Genomic DNA, 17,816 nt, shown 5'->3' with positions numbered 1-17,816 from the left:
AACATTTAAATTTTAAATTGCAGACAACTGAAACATGCACAAAAAGGATCCTACTAATGCACTATGCTAGGCAGTGATTTTCAAAAAAATCTATTCTAAAAAGCAAATTTTATCATGAGTAATCAAATTAGGCTCAGAAAAAATTGATTTGCTGTAGCATAATTATGGCTTCAGAAAAAAAAATTAACAAGCTAAAGCATCAGAAAAATAAATTTCTATTGTTAAAGTTTAAAGTATATAAAATGAATTATAGTATTTTGGACTAAAATATTTAACCGGTTTTACATATAAGGGGTTAGGGAAACCAGGGCATAGAGAATTATCACAGCAAAACAGCTGACTCAAATACTCATCTCTATGTATTAGGAATTAAAAAGTAAAACAATAATCAGAAATGATAATCTGTTAAGTTTACTGCCACTAGCCATTAAGTATAGTTGAAAGGTCAAATGACATGTTAAGAAATAAATCACACTATCAAAAATGTTCATTTTAATTAAATCCTCCCAATAAAAATAAGCCCTTAGAAAAGTAAAAGTGTTTTTTTTTTTGGATGATTTATGTAAGAGAAATATTTAAGGTTATTTAACAAATATATTAGTAAATAACATGCAAATTTTATTAGCAGAAAACTAGAATTCAACATAAAATATCAGAAATTTGGAAACGCAGTCTGTGAGGAGGGTTGTATTTGTTAATAGTAAGAAAATATCAGTATTACTTCACTACATAATTTGTTACTTTTCAAAACCTCATTAGAGGCATCATTTCACATATTTTGCTAATTGTTTTGAACAGGTTGCATTGTTTTCATCTATTAGACAAAGATCATACAGCTTTAGGAGTATCAAAATTTGAAACAAAATAAAACTTATGTAAAAAAAATGTTCTTTGGCAAAAAAAAAAAAAAAAAAACACTAATTCACTCAATGATTGCTTTCTGCATTTATTTTTATGGCCCTTAAGTGGAACATCCATAGTCTACATTATTGTCTATCATTATTCCTATTTATTGTTGTGAAAAGAAGATACAAGCAATTCATTATTGCTTTTCCTTTACTTCTGAAAATCTGTAATTTCTCCTTAACTTAAAGACTATTTTCCCCACATTTAAGTTTATCTCATCATCTGTTAATAAAATTGTACTATATATATAGCATTTGCTAAACCAATTATATAATTCTCCCCAGACTTAACTCCATCAAAGTAGTTACCTAAAAAACAAGGCCTAATAATCTTTACCTCTTCAAAAAAAAAATGGAAAAGGGAAAGGCTTACTGATTTCTCTATAGTGCTTTCCTGAAATTAATTCAAAAAGGCAAAAAGTATCCAAAACATGTTAGAGAAAAGAATGAGATCATAAAAAAGGAACTATAAAACTAAGATTTTTTTTCCTAAAATTAACTACAGGGGACAGTTTCTAGTATTTTTACACAATGCACGATTAATTAGCTGGGGTACATCACTTATATTCAAAAATTAATTTAAAAATGTTTATTTCACACAACTATTCATGTTTACAATCAGTTCTCTTTTTACAGCAAACATACATAATGTAAGAAACAATACTGCAATGCTTTTGAAAGTTAACACGAGTATCATCAGTCTGAAGTTAAGTTCTGAAACTTTGTAAAGTTTACCAAATTATTTAAATTGGTAAAGAATACACCGAATATAGCAAATACTCAAAGGTCTGAATATTACAAAAACTCTTAAATTTATAGAAGGCGCAAAATAACCCCACATGAAAAAGTGAGTTCACAATATGTAATTAATTTTTTTCTAGGACAACAAGCTATCTTTCAAAGATAATATAGTAAATTTTAATCTTTGAACATCTGAAATATAGTTTTATAAATACATTACACATTTCTTAAGAGTTACTCCCAAGTTGAGAATTATATACAGTATCTGGTTTGTAATTATTCTAAATATGAAACTTTGGTCAAATAAGAAGCCAACATGTATCTCTTAACTGATTAAAAAAAATTCAGATCTATTTTTTTTTTTGGTAGTCAAAACACCAATACGATCAATTTAAGCATGGAGCCACAAATTTTCCCTTCAAAAAACTTACTTCAATCACAGTGTATTGTCTATTTTTAAAATACAGATTCTATATTTGTGGTAAAGCTCTCTAAATACTACAGATCATTTTGAGGTGCTTTTGTCACTTCAAAAAAATACATATTTGCAAAACTGTGTAACTTTTATAATGTTCCAAATTATTTTTCTAGTGATTTGAATTTGCATTATGCTTATTAGTACTTAATTTTCTAAAAGAATCTTTCAATGACAGGCATTAATAAGCTATTACACGTCTATCTTTAATCTGATATTATATACTTGCAGTATTTTATTGAGGGAAGTATCCCACCAAAAAAAAGAGTTATGGTTTTAAAGTCAAAGTAACTATTTCATACATATTCATCATCTTGTTTTTAGGTATTAACCATCATAAAATTTTTTCAAAAGAACCTGTTTTACATAGTCATAACTTTTTTGTGCAGTTTGCATTAAGCCTTATTCAGCATATAACCTCAGGAAATACCTCTATTTTTTTTTTCAATCACAAAATTATTTATCGACAACTCCATTATCCCATTAGTGTCACAGTAAAAAAAAAAAAAAAAAAAAAAGCCAAAGAAAATTCCAGATATTACCTTATCCATTAAATCACAAAATAATTTCTTTGGACAACATAATAGGCAAACCACTGTGGTAATTCCAGTTCTTCACTGTAGAAACATTTAAATTTTAATCATTTTATGAAGAAAATCAATGTTTAAAGATTTGGATATTATGCTCTCAAATATACATACTTCAGGAAAAGAAAATACTAATGTTGACTTTAAATTAAAAACCCAACAATTTTCAAACACTGATCTAAAAGCATACAGGAAAAAAAGTTTTAGAAAAATATTTTGACAAACTAAGTTAAATATGGAATGATCTTCTAGTCTACAATTTACTGACTACAAACAATACAAATATTGCCAAGTTTGGGATCCTTGAGAATTCAGTATTTTTTTCATCTCTGACTAAAGCCAACCTTAAATGATTAGAAAGAAGTCTACACAATATTGCAAAATACATAAAATCTTTTAACTCCAAATATATTTTTCTTACTTGCCTATTATAACCAAATCTTTTCTATACCTTATAATTTCATCTGCACTAGAATTGACATTCTGTCATAGATTACTCCTCTATAAGAAGATATTTTGGAAAGAGCTAAGAAGCAAAAGATAGATTTGGTACTTATTATAGTACCATACATATCCAATGTTAACATAACATCACCACGACATCAAGATTTTTTCCCTCTCCAGAAATTAAAATATATGCAAAATTGTAAGATTTTCTAGTCTTTATAGCTCTTTATATGTCTTGAAAACCAAACTATGAAGGGTAATGAATGATATTACACAAAATCTTATTTAGTTAACTAATCCCCATTTATTTCGTCAACTAATGGTTTCAGTGCAAAGCATCTTTAAAAGTGTACCTGACTATTGTCATAATGGCAAGAGATATTCATTCCTTTTCAGTTAACCTTAGAAAATATTTTTAAAAGGGAAAATGGTTCACCAGATTGTATGTTTTTGAATACATAACACAAAATTCTGAACAAATCTGAGCCAATTTTCACGTAATGTCATTTGATGGTGAAAACCTTTGAGATCAAGAGGTATATGTTTAACAAAGTTGAAAAAATAGTCTTAAGTAAACATTTAATACACAATGCCAAAGTAGTTGCTTTTTTTTAATTTTTGTACCAAAACAAATTATACATTTAACTTTAAGTTAACATTTTTCTTCTTACCTGTGCCACAGACCAATAAAGTACTCTGCATTAAAATTCAAATCTTGAGACAGTAGTACAGCATTGAAAAAAAAATATAAAGCAGCTCAGATACATTTAACCTAGATTTTACATTTCCATTTGTCAAGTTAGAATATAAAAAGCTTGAAAATCAACTCCAAAAAGCTTATTCTTCCTTCAAGAAAAAGTATGAACAATCTGAAAATGATCAACATAAAATGAATGAAATATTGTACAGAGTCACTCTCATTTAGTGGTTGCTAAACATACCACTCCCTCCTGGAAATTACTGAACCATCTACATGTGAAACTAAGTCATCTTCGTTGTCGTCATAACTTTCATCGCCAACAAACTTCATTCCCATTTTTATATCTTCATAATAATCCATTGGTCTTTCAAACCTGTTCAGATTGTCTACATTGTTCCACTGAGATTTTTCAGGTTCTTCTAAGTAGTCTTTAGATATTAGATTGTTAACTGGATGTTTATTTTCTTTTTTTACACTGTCAGGGTAAGAATCAAGCTCATCTTGATGAAGAACATCAATTTGCGATTCTTTTTGCATATCTGATGGTGGAATGTAGTTTTTTGCAAAGTAGTCACCACGGAACGTCCGTCTTCTCCTATAGAAGAATATTCCAACCAAGACACTTACAAGTATCAGGAAGAGAGCCCCACCCACGGCACCACCGATGATGGTGCCAATTGTGCCATCCTTAATTGTTGCCAAAGTTGATAATGGGAAAGGCAATTTTTTAGGTGGTGCATTTACATCTTCAAATTCAACTGTTGAGAAACGCCACTGAACTGTAGGTGGTAGGGTGGTAGTAGTAGGAGGATCTAATGGAAACAGCAAAGATAGACAAAGACACAGAAAGGCAAAGAATGTCAATGCAAGCTAAATCAGTAGCAAGTTGAAAAGAAGGTACAGTTGATGGATATATATATATATATATATAGTAAAAAAAATAGTTTTTCATTCTTAATTTGATAAGAATAAGATGTCGTATTACTACATTTGTCCAATACACTTAAAAATTACAAGACTGATATCTGATCAGTAATCATTGGTCCATCACAAACAAATTAAATTATATATGGTATAACCCCTTCAATTACTACAATAAAGATTAAGTTGTCAAGTGTTGGGAACCAGGAAGAAGGAATTATTTGCTTAGTTACATAAATTATGTTCCTGGAAAAAGTTTCTACATAATTAAGACAAGAAAATTAGAATCAAAATAATTTAATTTCTCAGCAGAGAAGAATAAAATGAAAAAAAGAAACCAATGTTTTGGTGGTTTTATTTTGTGTTAAGACTAAAAAAGAGAAAAATTTAGATTTAAATTTTACATCAGAAGCATATCTTTAAAGAATGAAAAACTATACATTCTTGATAAGTGGGCAGAGTAAGCTAACCATTTTAATTATTCTCTCAAAAATATTTCTCTTAAGTGAATAGACTGTCCAAATTTTGGAAACCAAAGGAGTATTAAATATAGATCATCAGTAAGTTTGAAAATAAAGAATATCACATTCTCACTTGTTTTAATGAACAGACCATGAGAAAAAGACATCTTAAGTATTTTAGGCAACTAAAACAATTCCAACACTATCTTTAAGAAAGAGATTCTTTCATAATGTGTGGAATTAACATGAATAGAAATGGATAATATTTTAGAGAGAACATTCTAATGATGCTAAAACATTAGATGCAAATGATCCTGAATATAGCTACTACATTACCATGTAAATGTCCATTAACATTAAGAAATACTAAATATGAGTAGTGAAAAATAAACATTGGTTAATTATCAATTAAAGTGGTATTTTAGGACACTTTCCACAAATTATGTTTTTTTTTAGAAGAAGCTACATGTTACAAAGGTTTAAATTCCCTATAAGAGTAGATGACCCAAATGATATAATTTTGTAGTTTAGATTAGAATTTGTAATGAGTTGGCACTGAAAAACTTTTAAAAAATGTTAGAACATACTACATCTACATTGGGAAATTATTCTAATGTTATAAGCTGTAGAAAAATACTTACTGAGGCCAGTTTCATCATGGAATGCCGTATGTACAGAATATGGTGAGAATTTAGCAGGTACAGCATAAATACTGTTGAACATATAATACTAACTAGCTTCCTATAAGTTTAAACATATACAGGACTGTAATTCCATCAAGCATAGCAAAAAGATGAGTATTAGTTTGTATAGTATTAATAAATAAAACAGGAGTTTTAAATCTGTAAGAAGATACAGTACATAAGAGAATGTGAAGTTTTATTGACATCTAATCTCCATTAAGTTCACTTTGAAGAGAAAAAGTATAGGAGTCATAATAAAAAATATAAATTATTCATAAAACCTAATTTAATAGAATCAGCACTTTATAAAATGAGGCAAAGGATAAAATGATTTTTCCTAAAGTGTTCTATTTTTTGGAGGGGGGAATTTAAGTAGGAAGTAGCAATATGTGTCTTTGGGGAAAATATGTATGTGTAATTCATTTAAAAAAATGATTTAGAATTATTAAGACAAAAAGAACCATGAATCAATTATAATCAGATTTTCTGAAATCAAGTATTTAATCTTTTAATTTATTCAACTTATAGATGGTTATAGTCTTTTTTGAAGATCTTATTTTTTCCAGAGAAAGATTGAAATGCTTAATATTCATATTTCACTTTAATATTTATCAAATCTGTATTTCTTCCTAATTTTTTTTAAAAAAAATTTGATTTATTTAAAATTAGAAATAAGAAAAAATTTAGAAACTGGTTATAAATTTTAAATCAGATTTTTTTTTCTTAGTGGTGTACAAATTGTGTGTGTGTGCGTGTGTGTGTGTGTGTGTGTAATCAACTAGAGTCTCAAAAAGCACAGTAGGTTCCATCTCCTCTCTGGAGTAACGGGACTTAACAATTCTTTTCTATTTATAATTCATTTTCCCCAAACAATACAGGATGTATTCTAAGGTTTACTGATTTTCTTTCTTCCTTTTTTTAATGAGAAAACTATAAGTCAAGATAGATTCAAAATGAATCTGAGCATAATACTATAGAAAAATACTGCAGAATACTGTAGAATTGCTTTTAATGTCAAAAGTCAGTAAGAGATATATCTATTCAGACACTTGGAACAAACACATTCAACAATGCAAATACATCTTGCCAAGGAGAACAGAATAGATAAAGAGGAAAAGAAGCTCGTCTTTTGCTAAAAAATCTAACTTCATTGCTAAATGGGTAGTTACTAACTTTTAGAAAAAGAGATTCAATTCAAATGAATAGATCAGTAATTCAATTTCACTGTATTTCTGCAACATAGATGTTACAGTAAAAGGTAAAAATAAACTTAACAATATAATGATCAATGGAATGAAGAACATGCTGTTATCTATATCTCTACAATACTACATGAAGGGAGAACAAGAATCACTGGAATGATTCATCTATTCATAATGCAATCAAGGAGTTGGATAGACATGGTTAAAATAAAATTACAGATGGAAAACATAAATTAATGACAAATTCCCAGAACTACAAACACCTAAGCAGAAGCTCACAATAATTCTCACTCTAGGCATAAAATACAATAAACTAGTTTTATTTATGAAGGGAAAGGTGAGGTTCAATGTGGAATCAAAGTTCTGCATAACAAATGATCTGTAAGAAAGTGATATAGAAATTTTAAAAGGGCAAGGGATTTGCACAAGATCTAATTCAATTTCATATGACATTTTAGTTGTTATAAAGTAAACAACTACATCAAGAGGCTACCTTCTCACTCCACTCAGTATATCCGCAAGAAGAAAAAAGATTTTGGAAAGACAGCAGAAGACAAAACAGAAATATTTTACTGAGAAACTAAAGAGAATCTAAAACTCTTATAGTGTTAGATGAAAATGTAGAAGACATAAAACCACTTCCCATAAAATTCTAGGAATAAAGTCTTTAATAGAAATATCCCTAAACAATACTTATCAACTATCTGAAAATATCTATTGTCGAAGAGCTAATTAACTTTACACCAGACTCCCATTTTGGAATGTCTATTTCATGAAAATCCTTCACTGTATTTGGGGAGGGGAGGGAGCAAGAGGGGAAAAGAGAAACATATTATAATTTTTATCCACTGTTCTATCCCATGTTTGGAAGTCACATACAACATAAGTCTACTTTCCTTTCTGTTAAAACATTCTTCCAGTACATGCACAATCCTCAATTCCTCCAAATGATCTTCACATGGCAGTTTCTAGACCTTTCACCATCCTGGTCAAGCTCCTCAAGACAAAACCCAATGCGTCAAGATCCCATCCCACATGGTTATTCCAGAATAGCAGGACAATTTCTTTCCTTGTTCTAGACAGTATTCTTTTGACGATGAAAACCTCAGATTAAAAGGAAATACAGTGATGTATACAGGATAGAAGCCTGGCTTTGGAACCAGGAAGAGCTGGATTCAAGTCCTGACTTTGACAAGATACTAGTAGTATCTTACAACCCCCCCAGTGGTTCCAAGAACCTCTCTTAAAACCATAAAATACTACAGAGTTGCTGATTTACATTGGTTAAAGAAATTTTGATAATGAAGGTTCCTTAAAATCAACAAAGTTATAAATTTTGTATTTGGTTCTCCAACTCACTCCCACAACTCTCCAAAAAGGAAAATGCCTCATTTAACAAAAACCCTTATCTCACAAGGGAGCTTTTGCAACAGCCTGCTGGTTGATCTCCCTGCTTCAAGTTTCTGCCTTTTCTGGTCCATCTTCCACTCCAGGAGCGAAATGATCTTCTGTAAAGTCTAAGTCTGACCACATCACCCCTATTCCAATAGCTCTCTCTTGCCTCCAGGATCAAATATACAATGGAGTGAATGGTAGACTCATAAGAGAACTTGTAAAACTTTTAATCCAGCTCTCTGGTGGACTGTACAACTGCTCAAAAATATGAAATAAATGGACTTTAGACTACTGGAAGATTTCTGAAACTGGCAAATCCCTGAAATTGCTTCAGATGACTAAATAATTCATGCAAGATACACAATGTCCCCTATTTTTTTTCAATTGGCCTTCTAGGGAAACGTTCACTGTACAAGGGATAAAGGCAGGCAAGCAATTAGGTCTCTGGTTCTGAAGGACAATAATCTTAAGGGAAAAACATAAAAAAATTAGATTTTTCATTTTATTATACTGGAAAAAAATTTAGGTCATGTCCTGTTACAAATGAAAATTTCTATAAAATGGATTATTATAAGTGGTATTTAATACAATACAATCTATTAAGATGAAGCATCTTATATACTTCCTTGTAGTTTTTTTACAATGAGATGGGGATTACATCCTATTTCATCTGAATTATGACAAATATTATTTTTTTCTTAATGTCTGGATCTAGACCTGTGATTTCATTAGTCCATAGCTTTCCAGATATATAAATTCCCACTACTGATGGAGATAAACACAGATCTTCTTTGTAACTTATGCTCTTAGTGTATTACTTTATTTTTCTGATTCCAAGGCTAGCTCTCTAGCCTACTTAATACATTTTTGAAAAAAAAAAAAAAAAGTTAAGTCCAAGAGAAGTGTTGCTATGGATTTCTACTTGAAGTAGAATACTACTACTTCTAAATAAATAATCAATTTCATATCAATTTTAAATGAAGACTTTAAAGACCATTAAATATTAAAATAATCAAATTTAATCTTTAGTTATTCTTACTAGGATATCTCCATGTGAAATGAATTCTGTTGTATGTATATGGAAATATTATTAAAATTATTCTACACTGATTCAGAGTGGTATAGACATAATACAGAATTCTTGTAGGCCAACAATTGAATATAAGCTCTAGAAAGTGCAAATACAATAGAAAAGTTTCAAGGTATAGTTCCAAAATTATACAAAATTGTATGTGTACATAAACCTGATACTGAGTCATGATATGAGGCTTTTGATAATTATATTGACAGATATAAATACAATTTCAAAAAGATAAGACAATATAGATAATGTCAATGTGACAAAAATAATTTCAAAAATTGAGAAATATTAAATTATAAAAATTATTTAAAAATATAGTCTGGAAACAAAACGAAAATAATACCAAATCTAAAAATCTACCTTATCAGTACAAAACAAACCACATTGTATCACATAAAATTATAACTTATTCTTTATATCAATGAATATGGTCAAAATATTTAGCTACTGATTGATACTACTTTATAGATACCACCACAAAATAACTTTTTATAAGTTATTTATAATTATATGAAGGGTCTGAAAATTGTACACCTTAGCATAAATTTTAAAAGCTATAACCAACCATATATTCCAAATTCTCTCAAAGCAAGACATAGCCAGAATATTTAACTGGAATTTTTATGGCAAAAACTAATTAGGAAACTGAGAACAGAAAAATGTTATAATTTTACCTAAAACTATTCCTAATTTGAACCATTTGGAAGGATCTTGATCTGTATAATAGTCACTATTTCCATTCAAAATAAACAAGATATCAAAAAGTAGGTCATTTGTTTACTAAATAAGGCAAATGCAGAACTTTTCTTCCTAATCAGTATGTTATCAGTCTTGATCAATAGGACTGAAAGTTCCAAACAAATATAGGGGCAAGAAAACTGTTTAGTTAGTAGAGGAATAAACTAATTATTTTAAATAAGAATATTTTAATAAATGCATTTGTTTTCTCAAAATTCTTTAACCAAAGAACCTCATGCCAAAAAGGATCTTTATTTAACCCTAATAAATATCATTAGGACATTTTATAAAATAATTTAAAAGAGGTAAATGTAGGAAAATGGTAACTCACCTAATATGTAGATGATTTTTTGGGCACTTCGTTGGCCAAGGGAATTTGTAACTTTACAGATATAAACCCCGGAGTAATTGTAAGTTAATGGATTGATAAAATACAGAGTATTCTCTGAAGTCTCTAAACCGTCAGGCCACTGTCCATCCAATCTGAAAGATGTTCAAAGATATGAAAGACATTCCTAGGATGCACTAATACCCATTTATTTAAAATTCAAAACATTGTTATTTGAAAAACAGCAAAAGATGTATTGTACAGAAAGATGGCTTGAGTTCGAGTCTCTACCCTGATGCAGATATACTGGTGGTATAACCCTTAGACAAGTTACTTTTTTTCTCTGGTTACTCAACAAAATATCTAAGACTACTGTATTTGTAAAATAAGTGTGTGGTTTGTTTGTTTTTTAATTTTTCCAGAGGTCCCTTAAACCAGTGAAATCACATTTCAGATCCAAAACATTTTAATTTAACATTAACAAAGGAAATTTTGTTACTTAAATATCTTTATTACAGTATAAATATCTTCCCAATTTATCTTAATTCCAGTTTCTTACTTCTTTTAATCATTTGTTTGCTATATATACATATATACTTTTTGCATTTTCTCTCCCCAATTAGAATGAAAGCCCCTTAAGCGCATGTGACAGGCACTTAATAAATGTTTATTAATTTCACCTATGAAGGGAAATCATCCTAAACAAATAAGTTTTATAATTCAGTAGTAATAATAATTTATTTAACAAAGATCATTAACATTTTTTTCTCTTGAAATATAAGTCTATTTAGAAGTTAAGTTAAAATATCAGAAACCCGGGGGGGGGGGGGGGGAAGTGTTCTGAGGAACTTTAAATAATGTTTCAACTGTTCTTCACTTTGCACTTAGTAGATGTTTTAATAGTTCAATTGTTTAGTTAAAATATCAATAACATTAGAATGTATCTTGGTTTTTACATGCATTCAAAGAAATTAACTCAACTTGGAACCTTCTAGAATGCAGAAAGCGCTAAGCTATTACTAGAAAATAAAAAAGCCAAAACAGAAAAGCTCCAGCTTTTGAGTAGTTTACATGGTACCTAGAGAACTGAAATAAGTACTTAGATAGAAAAAATACAAGGTAATCTGAAGGTGAAGGTGAAGAGAATAAAAACATTTTGTGGATTAATCAGGGAAGGCTTCAATGAGGAAGCAAGCTGGTTAGAAGCCTAAAAGGGGAGATGAAAACCCTGAGAAATAGAGAACAAAGGGAAGGTAGGAATACATGAAAGGTAGGACAAAGAAGGCATGACAGCCCAGGGAGAAAAATAAAGTAAAATGAGAGAAGAAGCTCATAAGCAGATTGTGATGGGTCTGAAATGTGCTCTCAAGTGTTCGTATTTTTCTTGATTCATATCAGGAGTCACCCAAGCATTTTTAGCAAGAAAAGAACACAACTAAGATATGTACCTAAGAACAATTTTCTGAATGACTCTCTGTTATGGATAACCCCTTTTAGCATCAGCAGAATACAAGGAAAATAATGTTAAACTCAGAAGCCTCAGCCCAAACCCTGGTTCTATGGTTTAACACCCCTGTGAGCTCAGACACCACTTAATATCTCTTTGAATCTCAGTTTATCGTTGGTAAAACAAGGAGAACAAGATGGCACTTTCTAGATAACACCACTAGCTAGAGCCCTTTAAGGCACCTCTCAGCTCTAAATCTAAAATCCTATTTCGTGCTGCAAAATCTTCTTAAGCTATCTTCTCCACTCTCTTCTCTCTCACACATCAAACTAATAGCTTATTGGGGAAAAAAATAAAGTCTACTTACCAGGAGCAATTTTTTTCTCTAATAACCATCATTCGACACCATCCATCCTATTTTTTTTTTTTGCCCTAGTCTCAGATAAAGGACATTTCTTGCCACCCTCCATGGTCTCCTCTAGCAGTTTGCCCTGGGATAACTTCTTTACCTTTTTGTAATCAAACCATGTGTTCTCTACCCACCCCAAGAATCAATGATCCAGTTCTAATAGTCTCACTTAATAATGACTGAAGTTTTAGAGATACCAATTACAAAAAATGGAAAATGAAAAGGACATAAGGTACTGCCATCTATACTTTTCAAAATATATTTTAAAGAAATTTTTTTCCTTTAAAGTTTAAAATATTCTTGTTACCTGCTCCATTTAGATTGTGAAGGTGGTGGATTTGCATCTGCATTACATTTGAGATTAACATTCATTCTTCCAACAAACCAATTTCCATCATATCCTGTGACTGAAACTTCAGGAGCATCTATAAAATATAAATATACATGACCAATGAAGAGCATAATATATAGTGTGAAATAAGTTATACAATGCAAATATACACATAACACATATCAGTTATGAACAATTTTATTTTGTCTTATTTATTCAGACTTAAGTACAACTAATATTCTAATTTTATGAATAACACTGAAATAAGTCAATGTGAAAAAAATTCAAAAACCAAACTCTTACCAAGAGCAAAACAAAAGGAAGATTTAAGAATTCAAAATACAACATATGGTGATGGTAGTAGTACTAGTAATATTATATGACATTTACTTAGTGCTTTAAAATTTATAACATAACTCAACTATTGAATGACTTGATTCTCACAGAAATCTTGTGAAAAATTGCTGATATTATTTTGTGCATTTTACAGTTAAGAAAGCTGAAGGTAAAGAGCATAAAAAACTGGTTTAGCATAATACTACTAGCAAGTTATCAGAGGTAGGTTTGAACCTGTATCTTCTTCACTACTCAGAATTATGTGGTGAGAATTTTTGGAGGCACATATAAATCACACATAAGACTTTTCAAAAGATATAACTAAAATACAAAAGAAACAATTTTCAACAACCTATTGCAAAATATTTTTGTGAAGAAAGTTTTTTTTTTTTCCTCTCTCTCTCTCCTTTCCCCTCCTCTCTCCCTCTCTTCTTCTTCCTTCTGTGTGCAAGAGAAAGGAGAGGAAACTAAACAATATCTATGAAAGGATGACCAGATTCAAGATACTATGGGTTTATGGAACCATAGGAATTGCTAAAAACGAAATGGCCTACTAAGGCCAATGTTCTACTAAGAGCAATTGTCTTTGGGGGGGGGAAGGAGGATATTATCAAAGATTCACTGCCTCACAAAAAAGTTATAGTGTTACATATTAAATGGAAATGTAATATGATAAAATTGTTCACCCACCCTGCAAAAGCAGTAAGAAGAAAAGTACACTGTTCAATTCAAAGCTGATTAAAAATAATGATGATCATTATAATGATGATCATGATCATCCCTCAAGTTTCAAAGATGAAAGAAATAAAAGATGCTGAATGAAAAATTAAGTTGGAGAAGTACAATACTTAATTTTTAACAAGCACTCCTGAATCATTTAAATATTTTCCTTAAAATAGTATTATATATTAAATGCCTACATTCTGTATGAAGGGAGATACCTTCCCCCAGACTATGTTTATTTAAAAAACAAAACAAAACATAACAAACAAACAAAAATTACTATTCAGGGGAGAAGGGGGGAAAAAAAAATCAAACAATACCACACCTCAATTCCAAAACAACATAATCTACAATTGGGAATTTAATCATTATAAAGAGATAACATGGAATATTCCTAATTTTAGGACTGAGTGTAAGAAAGAAAATATGAGTATTTTATTATATATACACTACCAAAAAAGTTTCGATTTATGCTAACAGAAGAGAAAATTGTATATGGATAAAAAGATACTAAAAAAGTATCTAAGAATGGGTCCTGTAATAGGAGTTTAATAAAAAGTTAAGAAATTTTGAAGACTCCACAGACAAAAAATAAGATTTAATTATGTTTTCTCCGTGTTTCTTTCCTACGAACATTTTCAGAATTGAAATTAAGTGGAGAGTTAAAGGAAAAAAAGGTCATAAAATAGGTGTCATACCTGCATATACTGCTCACATTTAGCAATAAATGAGGAAAATGGATCTCTGAAGCAGTTTACAAATTGACTTCATTTATCAATGACCACTCTTATTAGGCAGTCAATAAACATTTACTAAGTACTAAGTGTCAGGTACTGAGTTAAGTTGGAAACACAAAGAGTCACATATAAATCTTATTTTTGTTCACTACCTACCTAGATTTTTATTTGTCACTGAGGACAGGTGGAGGGTTAGATACTCTTATTTCAATACTTATCCTTCATTTTGATATTCACAAGTCTTATCATATAGGTCACAGATGTAACAATTTCCATTGCTAACTTTTCATTTCTTTCAATTAAATATCACCAGAACAACTACCTTCAAAACAATAAAAAACAATTTTCTGGTGATACACAATTTATAGTAGGATATGAAAGAAATTAGAATTTATAACTAAATTATAAGTATAAAGTGACAGATTTGTTTACAGTGAAGTCTCTTTAGAATTTCACAAAAAGGTAATTTAGTTTTGGACCACAACTCAGGTCCATTAGCTCTATACAGATGTAATTATGAAATTGTTTTTCCATCACATAAACCTATTGTAAGATTATAAAGTCAGGGTGTAAAATATTAAGTGTATACATTTATGAAAATTTAAATAAGCTTATATACAGTAATAAGCACAAAGTATGCACTGAAATAATTACGAACGGATGAACTAATAAAAGACAAGATGGTACTTATTTATTACCAATATGAAAATTTTCAAAATGTAATCCATCTGAGCCCTCTTTTAAACTCAATGTTTAGCAAGCACAAAAATAAAAGTTCATGGAAGGGTTTAAGTAAAAAATGCCAAAAGATAAAACAAAATCCTAGGAAAAATTTTAAAAGTCAGCAAAATGTTTTAATTATGTGTAGCATATATATATATATATATATAGATATATAAATATATATCTATATCTATATATATATATATAAAACTTTTTAAATGTTTGAGATGATGTTCAAGAAATGTCTGAATGTAAAGTGAGTGACGGTTTATAAAATATACATATTACTTACACTGTATATCCAGCATAAAAGAATATCGAATTTCCTTTTCTAATGCAGGATGCTTCACAACACAAGTAATACGTCTTCCTCGGGCAAATTTGGTTGGTATAAGTTTATATTGGCTTACGATTGTCACAGTCTCATTTGGAAAAGACGTTACAGTGGATTCCATTTCACCAAGATCACCTTCCCAAGAAATCTGTGCAACTGGTTTTCCGGTGGCTGCTGTACAAATGGCTGCTACTGTTTCATTTCCACCATCAATTAAAGGGTACGGTCCTTTTTTTAAGGTCACGGTGGGTTCAACTGTTTAAATTTAAAGAGAAAAAAAATGTTAAGTTTGAAGATAAATGTTTTTTCAAACAAAACCAAGCAGTCCTAATATGTATGGCTTATGATTCAACTAATATCATTCTTAGGCTGGTAGCTTTTAAGGCAGTGCCAACTGTCAGCTTTGTAGGTGAATTGCCATTTTATCACTTAAAGGAGATTGGAAATAAATCCTGTCATAAGTCCTGGTTTCAAATGCATTCACACCAGGATTTGCTGACTAAAAAAAAAAAAGTACATCTTAATTTAGGTATTCATTTCCTAAAAGCTGACTACAAATGAAATTTTGTGAATTTGGTTCATGTTTTCCTATTAATAATCACTGTAAATATTTCAGTTTATCAAAAGTGTGTAACTTCACTAGCTTCAAGATCAACAAAGATTACAATTTCTCTAATATAACTGCATATAGGGGATCTTTTCAAAGGGTACTTTGTCCAAAAAGTTTATTATCCTATAGTCAGGTTGGTTCTTGGCTAACCTATGTAGCCCATTAGCAGGATTACAACTGAAGTCTTTCCAGATCAGAGGAATATGTTCTGCTGTGCTCAAATTCCACTGGTATAGCCTTTAAAAACCTAAGATCAACTTCTCACTGTGCTATCTATAATGGTAAAGTAAGATTTTATGACAGTGTCATTATTAAATTGGCGCTACATTCACATAGGGAAATAGGAATGTAGTAAATCTTTTAAAATCAAAGTGATTTTATTTTTAAAATACATAGTGACTATACAATTCTTTAAAGCCATAACAGATATAAGTATTTTCTAATCCCTTAAATTAATTTCTACTTCTAAGTATAGAAGGCAAGCCTTTTAAACTCCTAAATGTTATTTCACTTAAATACCCCAGATGAGAGCTATGCTGGCTACAATAACATTAAGTATCTTTTATAAATTATTATGTGTGATAAACAAGGTATGAAATACCAAAAAAGTTATCATTTTCGTAATTTAAAAATAGGCATTTCTATATAATAGTTTTCCTTTAAAGGAGACATACTTAGTAATATGTCAACTCATTAATTAAATTAAATGAGAATCAAATTACAAAAATAGTAGTGTCAATTTAAAAAGGAAAATATTATTTACTTTCTACATTTTCTCTAAGATGTATTATGATGTTCACTGAGACATATGTGAAACCATCCTCCCTTCCACAGGGTCTTAGACTCTTCAGAAAAGTGTGGTATTTCATACTAATCTCCCAAAATCTGAGCCTAAACATACCCACTGGTGAATTAAGAAAAGGCATCTTAATGACAGTTTGAAGACATTACCAGTCTAAAATTTATATCACTCCTTTGAATTTTTTAACTTAAAATTTCTTTTATTTTCTATTTGGTAGACCAACTTAACTTTCCTCCCTCTTTTTTTCCACAATTACTCCTAAACATAAATAGTATTCCAAGTGTAAAAAAAAAAACTATGTACAGGGGCACATATATAGAGGTGCATAGAGTACCAGTTCTGAAGTTCAAAATCTGAGACTCAGACTCTTAATACGTCCTAGCTGTGTGATCCTGGGCAAGTTACTTAACCCCAATTACCTCAGTAAAAATAAATAAATAAATTATGTATTATGGTTAACAATCTCTTCCAAATCACTTTCAATTTCCAAGACTAATAACAAGCAGAGAGAGATCTAACATATAGTTGCTTATCCCTCAAGTTCATTCCATGGAGATTTCCCAGAGTCCTCATTATTACTAAGTAGGGATGAAGCCTATCATCCTATTTACTGAGCAGGGATGTAGGGAGAGGTTGTCTTGAATAACTGTCAGAAGGCACTGGGTCTTTAGACTATACTTGGAGTTAGAGTTTGCCAGGT

The 17,816-nt window shown here is 30.1% G+C and overlaps 1 protein-coding gene across 1 annotated transcript in view; it reads right to left on the bottom strand.

Moving 5' to 3' along the window:
- NECTIN3 (nectin cell adhesion molecule 3) overlaps nt 1-17,816 on the bottom strand; it is a gene marked incomplete at its 5' end in the record, with an annotated part of 174,030 nt that overhangs the window by 117,366 nt on the left and 38,848 nt on the right. Inside the window, 3 exons of the mRNA XM_031961279.1 lie at nt 10,668-10,819; nt 12,828-12,945; nt 15,663-15,959. Coding sequence (XP_031817139.1) covers nt 10,668-10,819; nt 12,828-12,945; nt 15,663-15,959 — 567 coding nt within the window. The remainder of the gene's footprint in view (nt 1-10,667; nt 10,820-12,827; nt 12,946-15,662; nt 15,960-17,816) is intronic.

This window comes from Sarcophilus harrisii, chromosome 3 (genome assembly GCF_902635505.1).
Source record: "Sarcophilus harrisii chromosome 3, mSarHar1.11, whole genome shotgun sequence".
NCBI lineage: Eukaryota > Metazoa > Chordata > Mammalia > Dasyuromorphia > Dasyuridae > Sarcophilus > Sarcophilus harrisii.
The sequence above is the reverse complement of the archived record's forward strand: the minus strand, read 5'-3'. Positions and strand labels throughout refer to the sequence as shown.